General features: G+C 39.8%; 1 protein-coding gene across 2 annotated transcripts; it reads right to left on the bottom strand.

Moving 5' to 3' along the window:
• Positions 1 to 7,143: 7,143 nt before the first annotated feature.
• Positions 7,144 to 14,720, bottom strand: si:dkey-45d16.4 (scaffold attachment factor B1). Of its 2 annotated transcripts, none has more exons than XM_038713797.1 (7): positions 14,198 to 14,720; positions 13,311 to 13,433; positions 12,841 to 12,982; positions 11,912 to 12,020; positions 9,539 to 9,629; positions 8,911 to 9,096; positions 7,144 to 8,450 (listed from the first exon to the last, which is right to left on the bottom strand). In XM_038713797.1, exons 1-7 carry the CDS (start codon positions 14,232 to 14,234, stop codon positions 8,323 to 8,325), a joined length of 816 nt encoding a protein of 271 aa, XP_038569725.1. In that variant the 5' UTR covers positions 14,235 to 14,720; the 3' UTR covers positions 7,144 to 8,322. The 2 variants fall into 2 exon arrangements, with proteins under 2 accessions (XP_038569725.1, XP_038569724.1); XM_038713796.1 differs by having other exon boundaries at positions 7,145 to 8,450; positions 8,911 to 9,099; positions 14,198 to 14,719.
• Between the last annotated feature and the right edge of the window lie 10,159 nt (positions 14,721 to 24,879).

Below are 24,879 nucleotides of genomic sequence, written 5' to 3'. Positions count from 1 at the left end.
TAGAAAAGTATGACAATTTCAAACTTTGCCATAACATTTCCAATACCAATTTTAGTTATTTATATTTACATAATAGGGGAAAACTGTAGCCTTACTTTTCATTACTGTTCAAAATTGTAAATTGTAATTTAGGCTACCTACTGAAAATAATATGCACTGGTCACAGTGTACTTAGTAGAATAAGATGAAACGTGTACAAAATGGAAAAACATAAAATTACCACTGGAGGAAGGTAGGAACAGAATTTAATGTTAATAAATTTCTCTTTTTGAAGAGTAAAAGCTATGACTTTGTCAGTGACATCAGATGCTGGTTGGAATAACGGTCCTGTTGAAGACAGTGCCATCAAACATAGTTACAGACTATATTGTAATGTAAATATCATTCAGTGACATGTAATATGGTACAACATAGGCAACAAATTTATGTAACTTACCTAGACCTCTTCTGACTTGTCTCTGTAACAAGTCTGATGTGGCTGGTGCAGGTACGGGGGGCACCAAACCAAGCTGTCTGGGGTCATTTGGTCGAAGGCTCCTCCTTCTAGGCATCCCCACTCCACCAGTCTGTTCTTCACAATCCTTCTTTGTAACTCGTTAATGTATCTGTAGGTTTTTTCATATTTCAAGGCATATACGCTGTATCTTCTAGCGTTCTTCTTATACAATATTTTGAAACTGAAATTACACAAATTACAACCATTTAATATCAGTTTGCAAGTAGAACAAGAGAAAACCTTGAGTGTAAAGACAATCAATTGCATATAAAACATTGGCTGAATATTGTACTATGAATGGGAATATTATATAAGTGTAAAACGTACATCTCTTTGCCGTCCAACGTTTTCATTGTTGGTCGGTTCCGGTGGAAATTGTAGTCCAAAGCAGTAAGCACAACTCTTGCCTCCTAAACTGGTTGGCTGAAAGCATAGCGCTTGCTGGCATACATCAGGATATGATTCTGGAATGACTCTAGGTCTGCAGTCGATCTGATAGAACAAACAAACAAACAAATACATACTTCTGTGTACATGAGCAGTAAGCACAAATATTACTAATATACATCAGTGTGAAAAAGTATAGCCACACTACCTGAATCGCAGATAGTTGTGAACATCTTTCTGCCACCTCTTATTGAGAACTATATCCACTAAAGCTTTGTGGCACTGGGAGTCTCTCTGGATCCACATCTTTCCCCCGCATTTGCTCCGATTCAAGGTGCCTGTGTTTGCAGCTTCTCAAAAAATATCACAGAAAAATAATACATGTAATTAGGGAGTACTACGTACACACTGTTCATTTGGGTCATTGAAAACATTTTCCTCCAAGTCCTCCTCAACAATGCTCATGTCATGTAAGCTGCAAAAAACATATTACAAATATATATTATGAAAATTTGGAGAAAAGCAATACAGGGCTAAAAGTTATGATGTGTACATGTTACCTTTGTTCAAGGCCCTGAATTTCTGTGGCTTCTGGAATGACATCAAGATGTGCATCTCTGTAAAGAATAACCAGAGCAAGTTGTGTATATCCCACATATGCTCATTCAACAGTAGATATAGACCAAAAATAAAATAAAATTACATACTAATCATAAAGTTCATGTTTCTAATCAAAGCTATTAGGACAAAATTAATATATTGTTTTGCATGACTTACCGGTCTGTTCCACTAGAAGCACCAATGCTAGACAATGCTGGAGCTGGGACTTGCAAAGGTTTTCACTTCAAGGGAGTCGCTGTTGCAGGACCTGTCTCGTAGCTGGAGAAACAGCAGCAGCATCAATAAAAGTGCTACATGACACAGTCGCATACAACTGTAATACATTACTGTATTGTAATCCACAATGTGTTACATCTTGGTAGGGTTTGCTCATCTGGCCTAATAAACTGAACATCCCAAAAACTATCACATCTAGTGCAAGTATGATCACCGACAGACAATATAGAAAACGTAAGCGAAGAGTGTGTAACATTGTCACTGTTTCTGTACCACAGTCCATTATAAACCACATCATGGATAAAGTTTACAAAGCCATAGTCAGGTGAGGATCAAGGGTGCTCTACAAAATATTCAATATACAAATATACAAATCAGTACTGACAGCCATAATTTGAGCTTGTGGTAACCTTTGTATGCACCGTAGAAGCAATACAAACTATTACGTTGTTTCTAAAGCAAATTCTGACAATAATCATAATTAGTCACTTGATAGGCATACAGTGTTGTTATCATAATGCTGTTAGCAGTAAAAATAAATGTTTTCCAAAAGGGTAGTAAACATTTAGCTTGCTAATCTGAGCCACCATGCTCCATGCAATGTTACAAAAAAGAGACCCCCCCCCCCCCGCCGCTTGTTTCAGTGTGATTTCAGTAAGTTTGCTAGATGCACCCACTGCGCTTGAAAATGGAGGGTGCGCAAGCTACAGTCCAAAAAGCAGCTTGGGTAGGGAGACTACTACAGTAGCGAAAATGTACATTTAGTCTGAATTAATGATTCGCACAGTACTACAGTCTTTATGAAATGATTATTATGTTATGACAAATCCTTAAATATATTACATTTTGTTGAATAAATTCTTTGAAATAGGATTTTTTAAACATCAATTCCGGGCAATGACCGCTTGGCGCCACTCTCACACTGTGACAGGCAGCACGTCTGTCAACACAGACGCTATTTGCATGTCATCCTGTGTGCAGTGATGATGTTTTGTATTTATATAGGATTAAGATAAGGTTAAAAAAAAATTAACAAATGCACATTTTTTGCCCTTATTCTTGTTCTTCAGAAAGATATGGTAATGTTGTTCACTAACATTTTACATGGTTCATGCTTAACTCACGTGCCTTCTAGCTTATTAAAGCAGTAATTAACTTGTGTTTTAAACAAATTAAATGTCCTGACCTTTATTATTAATTTAAATAACTTCTTCTCTGTTAAAATAAATTAATAACTCACATATGGTACATGTAATAACGTCCATTTTCGCCATTGAAATCAAGTTATTCGGTCTGTACGGAACACTGTTGATAGCCTGTACGGAACACCATTAACCCTAATGAATTTCCGTACACATGCGGAGGAGGTACTTTTCCCCACCTATCTCAAATACTATTGGTTCAAAAGACATCAATCAAAGAATAAACTGTCTAATAGGTATTCCCCCAGGGAATGAGCATACAAACATGCTTGTCAGGCTCTCAACAACAGCGTGGTGGTCAGTGGAGTGCAGTGAAGTGAGCAAAGTGTACAGAACATGGTTAGTCTACGTTAATTGTAATCTTATTGTCTCACAAACACAAAAGACACATTTCTGTCCACTAAACGAAGACAAAGCGCTGGAGAACAACCTTCGAAATAACAATCCAACTAACGTTACATATTTCTTCTAACAGGGTAGTAAAAGTTTAGCTGGCTAATATGAGCGTCACTTCTCACGGTGTCTATGGCTAGCTTCAGTTTTCAGTTTTCATTTGCATTGCTAAAGTTGGAATACCTTACCTGTCCAGCAGAAAACAGGCAACTTCGGCGTTGCTTTGAAGACATTTTTCCCTCATTAGACCCTTCCATCTGGGAAAAGCCACACCGATGTTTACCCGTGATTTCTGCCTGCGTCGCTCCCATATTAGTCTGGCTTCATCATACTTTCGCTTCTTCAAAGCAGATTCACCCTCCGTCAGTTCTTGTGCTAAATAATAGCTGTGGTCCTCCATTTATCCAAAATTCCACTTCTAATAAAGGAGAGCTTCTACTATTACCTAGTAGTAAGAAACGTACAACTTCTTCTTCTGCTTTTGCTGCTCCTGCTACTACTTCTTCTTCTGCTGCTGCTTCTTTTTCTGCTGCTTCTCTTTCAAGGTAGTGACGAAACGCGCACTCTGTAGCGATATTTGTTCGCATTTCTGTCAATAGATCCTCAGAAATATTACACACTGAACCTTTAACTAGTAACTATAGGCTATTTATGTCAGTTGTTGCAGTTAAACTGCCATCCTTTTAATTAACACCTAAAACACTGCTGAGGGTGCAACTGTGTGTACACTTTGTGACAGTTAGCCATGGTTTTCGTTCACTTTCGGCGTCATGCACCACCACGCACCTGGAACGCTTTGATGTGGGAATTCAGACATTTCAACGGGGAAATATCCCAGTTCCGACTGGTCTCGAACACAGCATAACTCCTTCAAAACTTTCTACCAATCATAACACTCTTCCAGGGACAGCATATGGACACTGAAAATAGTATCAGTCATCGGCTGCTCGACCTGATTTAGTGGGCGGGCCACAACACGCTGATTGACAGTTAAGGAAGAGGAAGGAAAAAGCAATACACAATAGGTCTCTAAGGGAAAAGCAATGACAACAGGTCTCCTTGGGGAAAGGCAAAAGCAAATGTATGTATTTATTCTTTTATTCATTCTTTCTTTCTTTGATATATTTCTGCATTTATTTATTTATTCTTCTATTCATTCTTTCTTTCTTTGATATATTTCTGCATTTATTTATTTATTCTTTTATTCATTCATTCTTTCCTTGATATATTTCCCCATTTATTTATCTATTCTTTTATTCATTCATTCTTTCTTTGATATATTTCTGCATTTATTTATTTATTCTTTTATTCATTCATTCTTTCTTGCATATATTTCCCCATTTATTTATTTATTCTTTCATTTAATTCTGACACTTTGGATGTTCCATACATTATTTGTGCATTTGTTAATGATAATTACTGTAATACATGGGCAGAATATTAAGATAGAGATCACTTTAGTTACTTTATGTGTTTCTAGTAGTTTAAACAGGCATCCTATTTTTTAACCTGCACATACAGACTGGGGACATATTCAATGAAAACAAAACTGAATAAAAGAGTGGAGAAACATAAAATGCAGATGCTTTCTTTAACCAGGGCTCACTGAATGGTTTGGTGAGTATGGAAATAATGTGAATGAAATGCTACGGCCTTTACAGTCACCAGATCTCAACCCAGATTCACACCTATAGATTTTGGACCAACGTGTAAGACAATGCTCTCCACCACCACCTGCTTAACACCAAATGATAAAATTAAACGTTCATCTTCAAATCTATTTAGTGATGTCAGTGACTGTTTTGTTATGTCTGACTATGCAAAAGTGAGATTCCCTGATTTAATAAAGGTTGTATATATAAATGAGGAAATTTCATTCGTTATCTCCAACAGAGTTTGTTTTGCATAAAAAATCTGAATCTACAAAGTTGTCTCTACAGCTTTCACATGAATGTAGTGGAGGGAAAAGTACAATATTTGCATATACTGTGAGGAAAATAAGTATTTGAACACCCTGCTATTTTGCAAGTTCTCCCACTTAGAAATCATGGAGGGGTCTGAAATTGTCATCGTAGGTGCATGTCCACTGTGAGAGACATAATCAAAAAAAAAATATCCAGAAATCACAATGTATGATTTTTTAACTATTTATTTGTATGATCCAGCTGCAAATAAGTATTTGAACACCTGTCTATCAGCTAGAATTCTGACTCTCAAAGACCTGTTAGTCTGCCTTCAAAATGTCCACCTCCACTCCATTTATTATCCTAAATTAGATGCACCTGTTTGAGGTCGTTAGCTGCATAAAGACACCTGTCCACCCCATACAATCAGTAAGAATCCAACTACTAACATGGCCAAGACCAAAGAGCTGTCCAAAGACACTAGAGACAAAATTGTACACCTCCACAAGGCTGGAAAGGGCTACGGGGAAATTGCCAAGCAGCTTGGTCCACTGTTGGAGCAATCATTAGAAAATGGAAGAAGCTAAATATGACTGTCAATCTCCCTCGGACTGGGGCTCCATGCAAGATCTCACCTCGTGGGGTCTCAATGATCCTAAGAAAGGTGAGAAATCAGCCCAGAACTACTCGGGAGGAGCTGGTCAATGACCTGAAAAGAGCTGGGACCACCGTTTCCAAGGTTACTGTTACACTAAGACGTCATGGTTTGAAATCATGCATGGCACGGAAGGTTCCCCTGCTTAAACCAGCGCATGTCAAGGCCCGTCTTCAGTTTGCCAATGACCATTTGGATGATCCAGAGGAGTCATGGGAGAAAGTCATGTGGTCAGATGAGACCAAAATAGAACTTTTTGGTCATAATTCCACTAACCGTGTTTGGAGGAAGAAGAATGATGAGTACCATCCCAAGAACACCATCCCTACTGTGAAGCATGGGGGTGGTAGCATCATGCTTTGGGGGTGTTTTTCTGCACATGGGACAGGGCGACTGCACTGTATTAAGGAGAGGATGACCGGGGCCATGTATTGCGAGATTTTGGGGAACAACCTCCTTCCCTCAGTTAGAGCATTGAAGATGGGTCGAGGCTGGGTCTTCCAACATGACAATGACCCGAAGCACACAGCCAGGATAACCAAGGAGTGGCTCTGTAAGAAGCATATCAAGGTTCTGGCGTGGCCTAGCCAGTCTCCAGACCTAAACCCAATAGAGAATCTTTGGAGGGAGCTCAAACTCCGTGTTTCTCAGCGACAGCCCAGAAACCTGACTGATCTAGAGAAGATCTGTGTGGAGGAGTGGGACAAAATCCCTCCTGCAGTGTGTGCAAACCTGGTGAAAAACTACAGGAAACGTTTGACCTCTGTAATTGCAAACAAAGGCTACTGTACCAAATGTTCAAATACTTATTTGCAGCTGTATCATACAAATAAATAGTTAAAAATCATACATTGTGATTTCTGGATTTTTTTTTTTTTTAAGATTATGTCTCTCACAGTGGACATGCACCTACGATGACAATTTCAGACCCCTCCATGATTTCTAAGTGGGAGAACTTGCAAAATAGCAGGGTGTTCAAATACTTATTTTCCTCACTGTAAGTAGCACCAAATGGAAACACTCAAGTATAGTGTAAATAAAAAATGTCCTTTCCACTGCTGGTCTCCTAGCAAAGAGACACAGCTTCAAAACAGTGCCCTGCTCAAGTCAGATTTAAGATTCAGGGGATTAATAGGGACATAAGCATTAGGGTCAAATCCAATTTCATAGTTATTATAAAAATAATGACTCAATAAATTAGTAATCATACCATAGCCCTATATGTGGCATAAACTTCCTTATTTCTAAACCAGTTGGAAGATGACTACAGTCATGTGCAGTCACACTGTAGTCTTTTTAGGTTAAACAAAATTTCTTAAATTTTTAATTTCTCAAAACTTTTTATTTTATACAAAGTAGGTTATTTTGTGGGTATTTAAAGAAAAAACTTTTTTTTAATGAACAATATACACAAGTTTACAGTAGCATATAATAAAAGCCAGATCATTTAATAAATCATGAGAATAAAAAGAAACACCCTATGTTAAGATGCATTTGACTAATAACTATATAGCAAAAGGAATGTAGCAGTGCTAAAATGTGACATTAACACATAATGTAATTTCAGTTCAAAAATAGCTCCATTGTTTCTGTATAATCTATGGAATAGGGACACACACTTAATGGCTTGTATTGTTTGCTCTACAAAAGTGCTTACCAGTCAATGTGCAGTGGATTTACAGTCAGTAAAATATAGTTTTACTTATATTTTAATCAAAAGGTCTTCAAATTGAAAAAGTAGTGTGTGAATAAAACATGTGTAAAGTCATAAATGTATTAATGCTACAGGATTTTTAAAAAGCCTGAACTTTTAATGTTAAATACTTAAAAATACAGCTTTTTAGTTGTTCCTCAACCTTTTTCATCCTGGGAGCACAAAGAACGGTGTCTCTTACACTGTGAACAGGACACATTAAAACATGTCTTTGTTACATAAGGAAATGCATTTATCCACATTTGTGCAACAGACCATCCTTGCACATGGTGAACCTGTCTGCCAGGTTTGGCTCAGTGGATCACCACACCTATAAAACAACAGCATACCTTTTTCACATTCTAGTAATTGCAGTGCTTTTAAATCCTAATGCAACCTGTGCGATGAAAAATAAAAAGCAGGGCATCTATTGAAATCTAAATGGATCTGCTTTGTGCAGCTGGTTTCGGCAAATATTGCACCTTTTAAACATTGTCATTAGTTTTATGTCTCTTCTGGTACATTGTGCACCAGACAAGACAAAGACAGCTGCAAATCCTGCATTACTGCCCTCCATTTTAAATCTCAGTTCACTGTTCATCTCTTCAGTCAGATTTTGTTTGGTTATTTTACCATGTCAGTGACCTGCATCAACCATTGATCTTTTCACTTCCTGTTTCCTTAGTTTCCTTTCCCATTTTAGAGGAGTATGTTTTTTCCCCATTTTCCAGCCTTTGACCTTTTTTGCGTCAGCGTCAGCCTTTCAGCACCTTCTCTTTAAGTAGGTCCAAGATGACCTGCCTCTCCTGGCTCTCCAGCTCAAATCTCCGTTCCCTCTCTTTTCTTTCAGCTCCCAGACGTTCCCTCTCCAAAGTGATCTTACCTGGGAGTAACAAAAAAAAGGCAAATGAAATCTGGAATTCAGTGCCCTTTGAGGATGATGACAGCATAACAGTCTGCATATACTCCTTTATTTTGATCAATTTTATGAAAGATTTTATCCATTTTAACTGGCATTACAGTAACAATTGCACGTCAACGCTGATATGTGTTCATTCTTGAAGAGTAAATGTTCCTATTTCCTTTTCTTACTTTAATTTAGCCTGGGTCCAGACTTCTGAATCGCTGCCCACATCCCAGATTTTTATGCACATGGAAATTCAGAATGATTATCATTATCAATTTTAAAAAAAAATTGTCTAGGATGAAAATAAATAAGGTTTTTAGAGCCTAATGGTTTACTAATGGTTCCATCTTTAAAAAGAATCCCCATTTTAGTTTTTAATTAATGTTCTGATAACTTCATCTAAAACAACTAACATCACCCCTCCTAAAAACCTCACTCCTTTGAATCTCCAGCTCCTCCCTGCGCAGGGCAAGCTCCTCCTCCCGCAGCCGTTGCTCCGCCTCTGAGCGTTTCTCCAGGAAGCTGAGGATCTCAGAGTAAGTCTGGCAGCAGCACTGGCAAGGCCGCTTGGCCATAGGTGCTGCTGAAACATCTGCCATTTCCTCACGGTCTTCTTCTGGTTCTGCTGGAATTATGTAAAATGTACTTCTGAATGGTATTTCGGAAGGGAACAGTCAGCTACAGAGCAACACCCATGGGGATGGCAAAGATTAATTGCTGAAGGGCACATACACATGCGTCCGAACTTGGAATTGAGGGATGGGTTGACGGATTTCACGAAAGTCTGTATTTTGAGTGGGAAACACTCCCCTGTAGACTTGAAAAGGCAGGTGCTGCGAATCCAAACTGACCACAACCTCTATTCTCCATAAAAGCAAAAGACAATGCAAGCTACATTTCAAGACCACAGCAGGTGTATGTTTCACCCAGATTTTGGACGGTGTATTACTTAAATTAGATTTTTTTAGCTGATTGGCTAATTTATTCTTATTGATTTCTTCTTATCATCCTATACTTCAAGTATCACATTATAAGATGTGTAGTTCTTTAAAAGTATATTTTACCTGCAGTGGGTGTTTGTGTGATAGTGATGTTGGGTTTGTCCTGCTCTGGTAGAGTTAGTTCTTCCATGGCTCGCTTTCTCAGTTCATCATCCTTGGAAAGATGAGGACAAGGTTAAATATCACTTGAACAACAATAAGAAAAGAAAACGAGAATTAAGCAACAGCAACATTTAGTAACAGATTTGGGATCCAAGTTTACTTGTGGCTGAATGCTACCAAGAGGAAGAAAAGGGAAGTCACCAAGTATTTACAGAAAACATAAAATATCTGCTGACTTAGCCTCAGTTCTAATGAAGTGTTACAGCAGATAAACTATAACTAACAGAGATGGAAAAAAGTGGTTCATCGACTGCATGGACAGGTTTGATGAGATAATGGGCACCCTTGCCCTAATAATAAAAAGTGTGGAATGAGTTTAAACTTTCAAGATCAAAAATCAAATGTGTAAAGCCAGATAAACACATATTGTATGATATATCTAATCCCAGACAATTTAGTCTGGTTCCCAACCAAGGGCTGGAGCCCACCAGGGGGTCACTAAATGTATACAGTGAGGGAAAATGTTTTTGATCCCCTGCTGATTTTATATGTTTGCCCACTGACAAAGACATGATCAGTCTATAATTTTAATGGTACATTTATTTGAACAGTGACAGACAGAATAACTGGAAAAAAATTCAGTAAAACGCATGTCAAAAATTTTATAAATTGATTTGCATTTTAATGAGCGAAAGAAGTATTTGACCCCTGTGACAAACATGACTTGTGGCAATATCATTGTTGGCAATCACAGGTCAGACTTTTTTTGTAGCTAGCCAACAGGTTTGCACACATCTCAGGAGGTATGTTGTCCCACTTCTCTTTGCAGATCTTCTCCAAGTTATTAAGGTTTCGAGGCTGATGTTTGGGAACTCGAACCTTCAGCTCCCTCCACAGATTTTCTATGGGATTAAGGTCTGGAGACTGGCCACTCCAGGACCTTAATGTGCTTCTTCTTGAGCCACTCCTTTGTTGCCTTGGCCATGTGTTTTGGGTCACTGTCATGCTGGAATACCCATCCACGACCCATTTTCAATGCCCTGGCTGAGGTAAGGAGGTTCTCCCCCCAAGATTTGACGGTACATGGCCCCGTCCATCGTCCCTTTGATGTGGTGAAATTGTCCTGTCCCCTTAGCAGAAGAAAGACACCCCCAAAGCATAATGTTTCCACCTCCATGTTTGACAGTGGGTATGGTGTTTTTGGGGTCATAGGCAGCATTCCTCCTTCTCCAAACACGGCGAGTTGAGGTGATGCCAAAGAGCTCGATTTTGGTCTCATCTGACCACAACACTTTCACCCAGTTCTCCTCTGAATCATTGAGATGATCATTGGCAAACTTTAGACGGCCTGTACATGTGCTTTTTTGAGCAGGGGGACCTTGCTCCACGGCGTAGTGTGTTACCAAGTTTTTCCTTGGTGACTATGGTCCCAGCTGCCTTGAGATAATTGACAAGATCCTCCAGTGTAGTTCTGGTTCTGATTCCTCACCGTTCTCGTGATCATTGCAACTCTACGAGGTGAGATCTTGCTTGAAGCCCCAGACCGAGGGAGATTGTTCTTCTTTTCTGTTTCTTCCATTTGCAAATAATCATACCAACTGTTGTCACTTTCTCACCAAGCTGCTTGGCGATGGCCTTGTAGCCCATTCCAGCCTTGTGTAGGCCTACAATCTTGTCCCTGACATCCATGGGCAGCTTTTTGGTCTTGGACATGGTGGAGAGTTTGGAATCTGATTGATTGCTTCTGTGGACAGGTGTCTTTTATAGTGGTAACAAACGTGATTAGGAGCACTCCCTTTAAGAGTGTGCTCCTAATCTCAGCTTGTTACTTGTATAAAAGACACCTGGGGGGCAGAAATCTTGCGACTTTTCTCTGAACAAGCTTTTTTCAAGTGAAAATGACAGATACTTTTGCTTCTTCTGGCCGTTAATAATTATTCAGATGAAACAATCTGAGAGGTTCACACTTTATTTTAAAGGGTCATAAGCGTAAAAGTTTTGGAGCCACTGGACTATACAACAAACTGTGGTTTTAATATTCATCCCATGTTGTATAAAACTGTTAAGCTCAGTTGTGAGAATTCACACACTTTAATTTAATCTTTGGCCAAGAACAATTTCTTTAACATAGAAGTCCTGCTGTTGACAAAATAAAGAAATTGCAGCCTGAAGCTGTGTGATGGAATCTGTAACTTATTCGGCCAATCTGACTTTCTAAACCAGCTCACGTGCACAAGAACACCCTCTTCAAAAATACATTTTCTTCCCTGGTGGTGTCACATAAGTTTACCTGATCTTTTCTGCTAACACGACACCACTTACTCTCACACCCACCTGGTACTTTGTGCTTTCCCCGCTGGCCAGGAGCCCCTTCTCAGCCTCCAGCTCCAAAACCTCATGGAGCAGATCCTCCTTTTCAGCGTACAACCTCTCTGTTCCAAACCTGAATATACCAAAAGCACACACACAAATATTAAACTTCTTTTTGGTAAGGCCGAGCACATATCTCCACCACACATTTGGGTGGTTTGCAGATGACTCTGTGATTGTCCGCCTGCAGGACCATAAGGTGGGCCATGGACCAGTCAGTTTCATCAAATGGTGAGATGACTCATACTTGCAACTCAGTGTCTCTAACACAAAAGAGATGCTTATCGACTTTAGCCGATAACCTTCTGTTATTGCACAGACTTTTGTCAATGACAGAGCAGTAGAGACAGTAAGCCAATATAGGTGCCTTAGCATGGTTAACAAAAATAGGCTGGGAAAGTTTGTTAAACTTTGCAAAAATACCACTGGCACTAACTTGAATGATGTTGGCCATGTTTATCAAGTTAGAGCCACTCAGAGGGTGAAGGCCATTCTGGTGGACCCTCAACACCCTCTTCTTGCAGAGGAACATTTCCCTAGGAGGGCCAAATCAACAGATATCTGAAATAATTTGTTCTGTCAGCTGTTGGGTTTTTAAACAAACTGTAGGCATAGTTATATACTCTAATACAGGACTGATGGACACACAGTGCTCTATATCTCATGGTAACTTTACTGTATGTTTAAAACATCTATTGTATGTTATGTATGTCTTCTATTTATTTACTTATGATGTGTATTGACTACTGTTTGCAAACCAAATTGCCCCTCAGGGACAATAAAGGTTGTCAAATCAAAACAAATCAAATTCCAACTGTACTATTTCCTCAGGAAACAGTACAGTTTGCTTTTTAACATCTCCTGAAATGTGGGTCATATGTGACTGAACCAACCTGCGCAGACTGGGGAAGTCTTGTTTCTTGTAGTAGTCTAGCAGCAGCATGGTCCTCTCTCTACACCTCCTGGCATCCACCTCAAAGTTTTCATCTTGGAGCGCTGCAGTAATGATCTCCCCCACACGAGCCCAGATCCGTCCTGATAAAGATGGATGAGGCCATTTGTTTGTATCCAATCAGCTCATGAGTACACAGGAATGTCCATGTTCACAGGAAATATGCACAGGGATGTCTTTACAACGGTTACACTTAATAGTAAATTGTAAGGTTGATATTCATTGTTAATCTTGTTTTAGATGGATGAAAAATGTTCCTCTATTAAACAATATTGTAGCTTCGTTAAAAATATTTTTTACGTGACAACACATTGTCTACATTTTTCACGCAGGAACTGCAGCTCTCTACATCTAAACATTATTAGAGTGTTTTAAGTGATTAGTGATTAGTCCTTTAATAACAGGGCTGACCTGGTTCTTTGGAGGCAAAGGGGTTCTGGGCGATGACCTCCCGCAGAAGGATGATGTCATGTCGTGCTGAAAAACGCACCTGACGCTTCCGTGGTGTTGTGGAAGGGCCAGCGAGGGAAAAACCTGAAAGTGTGAGTAGAATAGAACTGATGCAGCCTATAAACATGCTGAAATGCAGTGAGGTGAGAGGATGAATTTGAACCATCGTACCACACAGATGATCTCCTTCAAAATTGTTCTGACCTTCTTCACATGGAAACAAATAAATTATATCAATATATATTAGCCTACATGATCAAAATTATTATTGTTATTATTATTATTATTACAACAAGTCCAACTTTGGCATATGTAAGAGCTGAAAATTGGAAACCCAGTGTTTAAAAACATTAATACAATTATTTGACCAAACCCATTGTACTTCCTAACATGAGTGTACCAGTGGTATTAAACAATGATAGATTTATATAGCTATTCAACAATTGTAGCCTATTTTATTCCGTGGATTATTTTACAATCACAGTCGACTGCTGTAATTACATGTTTTTTTCATGCAACTACTATGATGGAGAATCAATTGGGTCTGCGTTGGTGCAGAGAGGTAAGTGGGACAGCAGCTTTGTCACAGTACACACGTGCAAGCAGCCGGTAGCCCACAGCTACAAGAATTCAGACACAAAAACCAGGCAAATAGTCTGTAATGCACTGACAGTCCTACAGAGGATACAGCACGTTCAATGCCAAACCATGCGTCAGAGGAGGAGGAGGAGGAGGAGGAGGAGGAGGAGCATATGTGCACGACTCGAGAGCACCAAAATGCCATTCAGGATATGTTAATATAAGTGGTTGAAAGGCGTGATAGACGTGCAGGTGATAATGTATCTCACCGTTGTTGATCGGCACTTCCACCACTACCCGTTCCATGTTTCTGCTTGGCGCATCCGGGAACCGGCTGACGCGCGCTGTACACGTCCACTCACCAGTACAGGTCCCCTACTGACGTGTAACTGAACTTGGCGGAGAATCAGAATCTGGCAAAACGGAGGTCCCGCTCTTCACTTGCAGTTGCACTTACTCTGTGTGACCGCAAGATGGAGGCAAAGTACTGCTGACGGGAATGGAGACCTGTTCGTGTTTAGCTTTCTGAGTAAAATGGTGTTATTTCTACAGCGAATAATATTTCTCCCGCAGCCACCGTGATATAGTTAATAGGTAGCCTAATACAGTTCTGTGCTTTTTGTCAGCAATGCAGATTGTCGGCACAAATCATTTGGGTCTGCCACAGCTAACAATTTCTACAGTAGCCTAATAACACGCTTTGACTGCCCCTACAGCACAGATAAAAAGTTAGATAAAAATGATTCTTCCCACAATAGTCGTGTATTTATACAAATTGCTTGTTCTTGGAGTAAAATATGGCACATAAATAAAAAGCATTGCTTCAAAGCAATGACAAGGATGCTTTAGTCGTATTCTGTGTTAGGACTGCAAATTGCGTTATCCTTTTAGTTTTTATCTGCCCATATATATGTCCCATGAACACCAGCTGGTGGATTTGACCTTTTTTGTGAGGTGACTAAAGACTTGAGACTAATTTTTAATATTAGTTACAGTAGGTTTTTGTATTTTTTGTAAATAGTTGTAACCTATGTTTTGTTTTGTAGCATAAATGTAAAGTTTGCAAAGTTTGTAGTTAATAGGCAACACAAAGCACACAAAACTGCCAGATATGCATGGATATTTAAATATTGATAAATAATAATGAAGACAGAGAACTTTTGATGCCAGGTGTCACATTTTTTTATATAGCTCAAATCTGTCCTGTGAGTCAAATATGTTCTTCCCTCCTAACTTCCCATCTCTCTTGCCATTTTAGAGTTTTGCTAACTGCAGTGTTTTTCTACCCATCAGCTTCTTTCATTCCCCTTTTCTTTCGCCTCAAACATTTTACCCCCTGAATTCCAGGGCCAATATGATATTTAAAGACCCAACGGATCTTCAAAGTGTCAATAAAAAGCACTTGAGTTCTTGTGAACAGTGTTTAGCATTAACTGACCACTAGGTGTCCCCCGTATAAAAATAATCTTACCCACCATCATTTGACTGATGAACTTCTCATCCTCACAAAACAAAAGGACTTCAGTTAAATTCCTGTCCCTGAGATACCATTTATTTTATCACCTTATTTCTCCATTTAGTTTTATTTGCCATGTAATTTGTCAATCTCTGCTTTATCCACGTATCCATATTTTCTAACCACTGGGAATAAACTGCCGAATGCTGTGATTTTCAGTTAACCTTGGAGAGCTGTGGCTGGTTATTTGGTTTTTGTATAATATACAGCTTATTCACTTGTACAGTATATGCAGTACACATTACAAGTTAAAACCACATATAAGTAACTATGTGTATGGATGTCTATCTTTCATATACAGTGAGCCAAAATATTAAATGAAAGAATGTTAACCATTTCCTCCCCTTTTTATTTAAAGGGAAGAACCAATTGCTCCATAGAAGGAGAGAGATGCTGACTTGTGAATGTTGAGCATGGACTCAGTGTGCTGTTTTACATATGAATATTAATTTGCAAAGAAAGGGAATACATATTATGATCAACATATTGTTTAAACATACAGTCCATTCTGACTGCCGCGAATGCTCTGGAGGCTAATAAATACTGTGTAGGTGTAACAGTGATGCCTTAAGTGATTGAAAAGCTTGTTCAGAAAGCCACTGACTTTGCCTTACTTCATGTTTTACAGCAGAAATAAGAATGCACCTCATTATATTTAGCTTGGCTGAAAATGACTTGTAATTTTAACTTCTGCATTGCAATTAGATGCCGTTTCTAAGGTGATTCTGCAACCATCCAGTGCTAAAAATATCCGGACTTCAGAGTGACTTTGATATCAAATGCTGCACTTTATCAGAAGTCTCATGCTCCAGTTGTATACTGGCAAATATTTAGAGTAATCTCCCCACCTAACATTTTTTTAGGTTTTGTGAATTTGTTGTTGTGAAGTTTACCTTGAATACTGACAAAAAAAACACAAATCCTCTGTTAAACACCTGTATGTATGCTTTTCCTCTACTTGGAAGTTCCCCTGCAGTGCTCATCTGTTTATTAAACAGTCAGCCAGTGATGTGCAGAATATTACATATGTATTTGGTTTATTTAGTGTCTGTCAGAAACACCCCTGCAGTTAAAAAATTATATTTTAGGTATGTAGCCAAAGCTGCATGACTTGCAATGAATGCTAAAGCAGGAGGAAAAGGGAGAAAATAAATCATCAAAACACAAAAGTGAGAGTCACAAATGGTCACACTCTCTCCAAAAAATATAAAGAGGCCTGCAGGTGCTCACACAGTCACGCTCTATCATTGCTACTTTAGCATTTTTCTGAGCAAACCCACATTTGCATGACGTTGCTGCTGACATAATGAGCGGGAGATAAGCAGGGAGGCAGACCTGGGACGTGGCAACCTGCTGCATCGTAATCATTTGATTATTTGGTTAGAGATGCTGGGGGAGTGTTTTGAGGACACATTGGGAGAGAGAGAAAGCGTGGAGAGAGGATTGACAGGGAGATGAGTCACAGCTGCTTTTTTTTTTAATGAGAGGAAATCAGTTTTGTTTTCTGCATTGGAGACTTTAGGAGAGAGTTAATGGAACATGGCAACCTTCCAAGTAAAGGCGCCAGTGCTGCCCACGCACTCATTTCTGGTGACTGAGTGTTGCTGTTATTTAGAACCCCCTGGACTGAACAGCGACACAGGACACAAAAGTAGGAAACTGTTTTTAGTAAAACAGAACTACATGACAGAGACTGACAGATGATATTAAGACAAAATATTTATGTGTATATGTAAGTATAAGTTGTATAAAATTACTTTTATTGAATGTCATCATAATTATATTCAACTGTTATACACCGACAATTATACAGTACAAATCATTACTATGGTTATGCACATAAAAGAATAGAAAGCAGGCTCGCTCCAGCTGGTATCATCAGTGCCAAGATGTCACTGGATTGTTAATTAGCCAGGACACACAGTCCTGGTCCTACTAGGATCAAATAACTTTTCCAGTACATGCTTCAAAGCAGACCGACCTCCACAAGATCAACCTGAAAAGTTTTACTTCTTAGCAACAATCTGACACCCTTCCAAATTGCCTCCTCTCCACTCTTTTGCAGTGTTGAAAAAGCATGTCCCATGTCTCTGCCTTCAGAGAAATTTCTGTGCATCCCTTCTCTCCCCCTCTACTTCCATTTCGCTGCATTATTATTGTGTGTATTATATTCACTTTGCTCAGTTGTAGGTATTTGAATCAGATTTTTATCTGCCTCACCTTCACAGTTATAGAAAACTGACATCAATGGGGTAACTACCTAGGGAAAGAAGTAAGAGTTAACAAAATAGTGCAATAAAATCAATCGTAATTGTCGGTAAGGAGACTGAAGAAGAGCCCATGAAGTGCATGTTAGAGGTTAGGGCTTAGAAGTGTTCCCGGAGTTTTCAAGAGCTTCTTGAAGTTAGAGAGCGATGCCCCTGCTCTGATGGTATGTGGTAGCTCGTTCCACCATCATGGTGTTAAAGATGAGAACAGCTGGGATTGAAATTGCTTTTTGCGTAAGGATGGCAGGCGTTCGTTGGAGGAGCGCAGTAGCCGAGAAGGAACGTAAGCTTGTAAAATGGAGTTTAAGTAGATGGGTGCGGACTCAGTAGTCACTCTATATGCAAGCATTAGCGACTTCAATTTGATTTGGGAGGCCATGGATAGCCAGTGCCTTGGGGCACCCCTGTAGTGAGGCAGTGAGAGGAGGACAAATGTCCTTGACACGGCATATTGTAGGAACGCCCAGAGGATTGGAACCACAGGAGTGCTTTGCCTGAGATAGCAGGATACTCTGATTGACTCTGTCAAAGGCAGCTGATAGGTCAAGCAGGATAAGAACCAAGGACTGGGATGGAGCTTTAGCTGACCTTAGGGCTTCTGTCACAGACAACAGAGCCGTTTCTGTTGAGTGGACACTCTGAAAACCAGACTGATATGGATCTAGGAGATCATCCCATGAGAGGAATTCTGAGAGCTGTTTAAAGACTGCCCATTCGTTAGCTTTGTATAGAAATGATATAAGTAAAACTGGCCGATTGTTCTCAACTTGTGTAGGGTTGAGGGAGGGCTTTTGAGTAGGGGTGTAACCCGAACCCTTTGTGGTTGGGAAGTTTCCTGAAGTCAGAGAAGTATTCATCACATAAGTGATTGCCGGCACCACGGTAGGAGAAATGGCGTGGAGGACATTGGTAGGAATTGGGTCCATTGGGCATGTAGTGAGATGACTACAGGTCAGGAGTTCTGATATCTCGCTCTCCGTGAGAGGAGTAAACAAGGAGAGTGAAGTGCCATTGATCTTGAAAGACATACAGTAGAATCATCCAATCAGCTGTACTTTGCAATACACTAATAGTGCATAAACAAAAATTCAGATTGCACGTTAAAATTTAAATGTATCTTATAAAGAGATAATAAGAAAGAGTAATTCTGTACAGTATAGATACATATATTTATATACTATATACCTAAAATATTATATACTGAGATGTACACAATATATGTGTACATAAAAGTAAATATTTTTTTAGGTATTTGGCTGATTTTTAGGATTTTCCAGTTAGGTTTGGAAGGCTTCAGTAAAAGTGAGTAATCTGAATGTCATGTCATGATATATTTTAGAAGAGCCTTCAAGGTTGTCTACTCACATTTCATCATTCATTAGGCTGTAAAGCACTCACACTTAGTTGTATGGCAATAGTTCCCCTTTATTGCACCTTGACTATGGATGGGCTAAACGTCAGCAGGCATTACCAAAGGCAGATCAAAGAGAGGAAATGACACGCTATCCACAACATACTATAACAGGAAAAAACATCCCTAGTTCTACTATTATAAATGAAGTAGAAGTGCTTCTCAAACAGTAAATGTGGATGGAATATTAAATTGATCTCAGTGAGCCACATATTCCACATAATAAATGTATTTTAACAAGTGGTGATTGTGGTCATGCAGGTATTTTCTGTTTCTGGTTCCTGTGTCATATTTTGTGTAAGAATGCATTTCCCCATTTGACCTTTTCATTCAGTCTCATTCTTCTGCGTCCTTTCAAAGTCACACAGACATACTGAGCACTTCAGTGAGTGTCAGATTATATAAAACTACAGACTGAGTTTAAAGTTTAAACATTTGGATTCAGCAAGTGTCTTCTTGAAGGACAGTCAGAGGACGGAGCAGATGTACTCTCACTTACAGTTTCCTCCCATTACAGTCAGGTCCCATCCACACTACTCCGTCTTTGTTTAAAAACGAAGTTTTGTAACGAATACGATCTCCGTCCACACCAGCGTTTTAGCTGTGTTTCAGAGTTGATCTCCGTCTACATTAAAACGACTGAAAACCATAGATTGTATATGCTGAAAACACACATCTAGTGGCCATTCACATACACTGGGCATGCAAGTGCCAGTGTAAACATGAAGCAGATGGTCTATTCCAGGCGATTTGGCGAAAGAATAAAGTAATGCAGACGAAGAACCATACCAGATTTTATTTTGCATGGACCAATAACACGTAATGTAACACGGGAGTTAAAAGCGGCTGTGGCGGCGGAAAACAGACTGGGAGTCGTTGCAAAGTAAAGTGCCACATGCTCAGTACAAGTGTAGGCTATAAGTGTTATTTGCACAGTACAGAATATTTTAATAAAAATACCAAGTCAAAACCTCTCTCAGTAGCATTGTGTTTCTACTTTGCATGACTTATGAGACTAAATCAGAGAGCCAAATGCGAACATCTGCGTCCTCCATTTTTGCCCGTCCGCACTAAGACGCTCTCCAGAGTTTTGAAATGAAAAACAGGGTTGGCAGCGTTAACAAACTTCTCCGATTTAGGTCTTCGTTTTTGCCATTTTTGTATGGACAGGAGGTGCAAACGTAGCAAAAGGTCTGCATTTTAAAACAAAAACGCAGTAGTGTGGATGGGGCCTCAGGTGAGTGTGTGGATTGTGTGCATAGATGTTTCATAATGATGTGGGAACTTGGGTGATGTCAGACAAACATCCAAAAAATTGGATTTGTGTTTGACGATAATTCATTGTGAAGTTTGAGGGTTATATGCGAGTTTTCTCGGAGGAACAACGAAATGGGAGGGTGTCGGGAGATGGCCTTGAAATACGGGAGAATCACGGTAAAACGGGAGTGTTGGCGGGTATGGAGCGCACAATAGCTTTATACAGATGAATAAATCAGCTAGCGTTGCAGTGAGAAGTCGGTCTATTTCTACTTATTGCTGTAACTTGTAGTTTAAGTTGGAGTAATACTCATGAAGACACAACAACGGCAACAAGGAACAAGGATTTCAAGCTGGCACTGTTGTTATGCCTTTTTTTTGGCTGTGACTGTTGGAAGCTAGCAGTTTAGTTAATTAGCTTCATCATCGCGAGAACGACACAACTTGGCAGTGAAAACGAGGGAGTCGTGAGTACATTCAAACTCACCAGCTGGTTATAACAGCTGGTTAGTGTTAAGATGTTAAGATGTTTTTGTCCAAGCAAACAGCATTGATAGAGCAAAGACATTCAGTTTGCTGCATTCCCTTGCCCAGCCAGAGAAGCCCAGGACCAAAAGCCATGACAGCATGTGTTCACCTTAACATCCCACTTCTCACCCAAGCTCTTCGTATTTGCAGAGCGTTTTCGCTTCCATAAGAGAAACCAAGATGATACAACAGTACTGACTGGTGGTTTTCTCACCAGGTTTGGCTCCTGGCACCCCTGAACTGACCCCACCGTAACCCCCGCTGAGGCCTCCACAGGTGGCCGCTGACTGATGCCCGACCTCCCACTCACTCCTCTCCTGCTTCATGTCTCTCCTGTCCCCGTCTGAACCTGGTCCTGGTCGAAGCTGCTGTAAATCACCTCAGTATTGTATTCCCTGTTGTCAAACCTCCGTCAGAGGCTATGTTCGGTCCTGGTCTGGCAAGGATGCTTGCTTGCACCTATGGAGTGCAATAACATTTGTAAGCAACAGGAGGCTGACTGCAGTTCACTTAATGGCTATTATGACAAGTTGATATTTTGGGAAACATGTTTAAATGCTTTTTTGCTGAAAGTTAGATGAGAAGTTGATATGAAGCTATTGCCAGCAGGTGGTTAGCTTAGCTTAGCATAAAGACAGAAGGCAGGGGTAAACAGCTAGCTTGTTTGTTTGTTGTTTTTTTTGACCAAAGTTTTAAAAAAAAAATACATACCAACACTGCTGAAGGACAAGTTGTTCTTTTGCAGAGTTACTTGCTGGAAATATTTCTTGGGAAACAGCAGCGGAGCCATGGATGTATTTTAAGAACTTGATACTGGACTCAGACATTTGAATGAAAATTGCTCACTGAGGGCATATGGCAAAAAAGCTTTCTAGTTACCAGGATTGCTTCCATGTTGTGTGTGTGGCCCTCCGCACATGCTCATTAGTGTTTCTCCCATTGGCCCCTCCCATTCATTCCCACTGGGCCCAAAGACTTTACGTTGGGATGACATCACACACTTTAAAACAGCTTTTCAAGTCTCTGGAAAAGGTTTACAAATATAAAAGCATTCCTTTGACAAAGAATAACTGACATTGTTTGACATTGAGGTGTCCTGTGTTTTACAGATGTCTTTTTAACAATGGTGGTCTTTGGGGAAAATGCTTTTTGGGCCGCAGGGGATTTTTTTATATTGCAATTCAAATTGCATTGCAAAAAAGTGGCCACGGGAGCAGCAAGATTGAGTATTCAGTATCCATATCCATTTCTCTTTAATACATCCGTATTGAATGAGCCAGTTTTAGAGGTGCTTTTATGGGTGTATTTTTGAACTATGGAAAGAGCCAGGCTCCCTGTTTCCCCATGCAAAATAGTCTTCATGGTAAGCTTTTAATCTCTTCCTGGCTCTAGCTTCATATTTATATTTCTCTGCAATCTATGTGATCACATTTATTTATATTTATTATACCACATGCAGCCTTGCATTATACTTTATTACATAGCATGAACAAATTAAATAAGAAGTGAGAGTACATCAAGTCACAGTAACCATAGTAATAGAGCAGTGACAGCTCACCCGCGGACAGCTACTGTACCTCTTGTTACGATCACCCTCCTGATCCTGGGCTCGCAAACTAGCACAGGTATACATACTACACACATTTTCTTTCTCATTTATTTGTTTCTCACATGCATGAACAACTCGTTTGTGCTGTCTCCTTTAATACACAGTGAGCTGTGCAGGTGTCCAGGACTATGGTGTTTGAATGACAGCCCTGCCCTTTTCCTTGTGAGAACTCGCAGTGTTTTCACTAAGGATGACTCACCCTGAAGATAAGACCCCCCCCCCCCCCCCCCCCCAACTCTGTACCCTCCCACCGTCTTTCTTTCTTTTTCTTCCTCTCCGCTCGTCCACTTCAACCTCTCTTCTTACATCATTTTCTCTCCCTGACTCCTTTACCTGTGACAGTGTGTCTCTCCTAAGAGGCTACGTGGTCTCTTCCACGTCTCCAAGAGTTCTCCTCGGAAAAATTCTTGAATTCTTGCTTGACTTGTGAAAAGCACAGTAAGGGGATGTAACACACCCTCCAGCTGATGTGAACAGCTGGTTTTATGTCTAAATGTGAAAACTGAGAAACAGAAACATGTCACACACTCAATGTCCCCACACACTAAAAAAGACTATATGAAGGTCTTCGTCAGGGAAAAGAGCTATATTTGACCACTGTGTAGCTCAATCATGGGAACAGGCTTAAATTTAAGGCTCTGTATGATAGATTTTGTTTCCAAGATATTTTTATTTGTAAAGTTCATCTAACCATTACTGTCTTTTTCAAAACTGAGGTTACAAATACAGTAAACAGTAAATTGGTTTACATTCTCATTACTTTACATTTTAAAACAAAAGTTCTATCCGCCTCTTCTCACATTCCTTACTTTTTGTTTTTCTACCATGGATGTTACATACTGCATTTCAACATGACTACACCAGACATGGTTGCTGGGTGATATGTGGCCCAAAGCCTCTATGACAGTGTTGAGACTGAATAGCAAAAGATCCAGCGCTTAAACAAAAGAGACAGCTGCGTCCATGTATCCATCCCAAGGACTAGTTTGGGGGAAAAACCATGAAAGAGAACACTGCACCAAACAGAGTAGAATTTGAAACAACCTGGGTGACTCACTGAGAAATTATCTATAATGAATTAAAGACTTTCATCTAATCTGTTTCTCCAATATGTCAACTTTCCAGTCAAGCACAGCAACTTTGTGCTTACTTAATCTCCAAGGGGTTGATAGTCTATAATAATCTAAAAGGGTGTGGAAAAGAGTCAGAAGCTTAATTATGGTAGATTTTTTGCAATCCTTAGTAGACTGTTTTATCCCCAGAGTGAATCCGAAAAATTAAAATCACAACAATTACAACAGCAATATTATTCTGTCTCCTGTTTACCTTTCATTAGGGTAACCATGATAGCGCTTGCATATTTGTTTTTGTCATATCTATGAAGTCTCATCTCTCTGATCCACCAACCTTCATTGTTGTCTCATTGTAAAGATATGGGCTATACAAGGTTGCTATGGCAACTATTCTTCTTGGCAACACAGAGATCTGCTCCATAGTTTTATTGGCCGTCCCTGTGCCAATGTAATGGACATGGATATGCCTTCAGTAATATTCAGACCATAATAACCGATCAAATATACGGTGTTGACAAGTTTTTATTCATAGTGAAAGAGGTCTAAAGAGTTTTGCCCCTCGCCAGCGGATTAATATGAAATATAATATACCCACTCAAAACACTGTCACGTGTGCCTTAGTGATGTGTGCGATGATTTCCTTTATCACTGGAGTGCTATATACTGTATATACACTCACTGGCCACTTTATTAGGTACACCTTGCTAGTACTGGGTTGGACCTCCTTTTGCCTTCTGAACTGCCTTAATTCTTCATGTCATACTTTCCAAAAATGTCCATTGACATGATAGCATCACGCAGTTGCTGCAGATTTGTTGGCTGCACATCCATGAAGTGATGGTTCCACGACCACCACATCCCAACGTTGCCTTACTGGATTGAGATCTGGTGATGTGGAGGCCACTGGAGTACAGTGAACTCATTGTCATGTTCAAGAAACCACTTTGAGATTATTTGAGCTTTGTGACATGGTGAATTATCCTGCTGGAAGTAGCCATCAGAAGATGGGTACACTGTGGTCATAAAGGAATGGACATGGTCAGCAACAATACTCAGGTAGGCTGTCACATTTAAACGAGGCTCAATTGGTACTAAGGGACCCAATGCGTGCCAAGAAAATATCCCCACACCATTACAAAACCACCACCAGCCTGAACTGTTTGTACAAGGCAGGATGGATTCATGCTTTCATGTTCTTTATGCCAAATTCTGACCCTACCACCTGAATGTCGCAGCTGAAATCAAGACTCATCAGACTAGGCAATGTTTCTCCAATCTTCTATTGTCCAA

Source organism: Micropterus salmoides, unplaced genomic scaffold (genome assembly GCF_014851395.1).
Source record: "Micropterus salmoides isolate LMB-PRFRI ecotype aquatic unplaced genomic scaffold, ASM1485139v1 Ms_hic_scaffold_12, whole genome shotgun sequence".
In the NCBI taxonomy this organism is placed as follows: Eukaryota; Metazoa; Chordata; class Actinopteri; order Centrarchiformes; family Centrarchidae; genus Micropterus; species Micropterus salmoides.
This window is presented reverse-complemented; position numbering and strand designations above follow the sequence as displayed.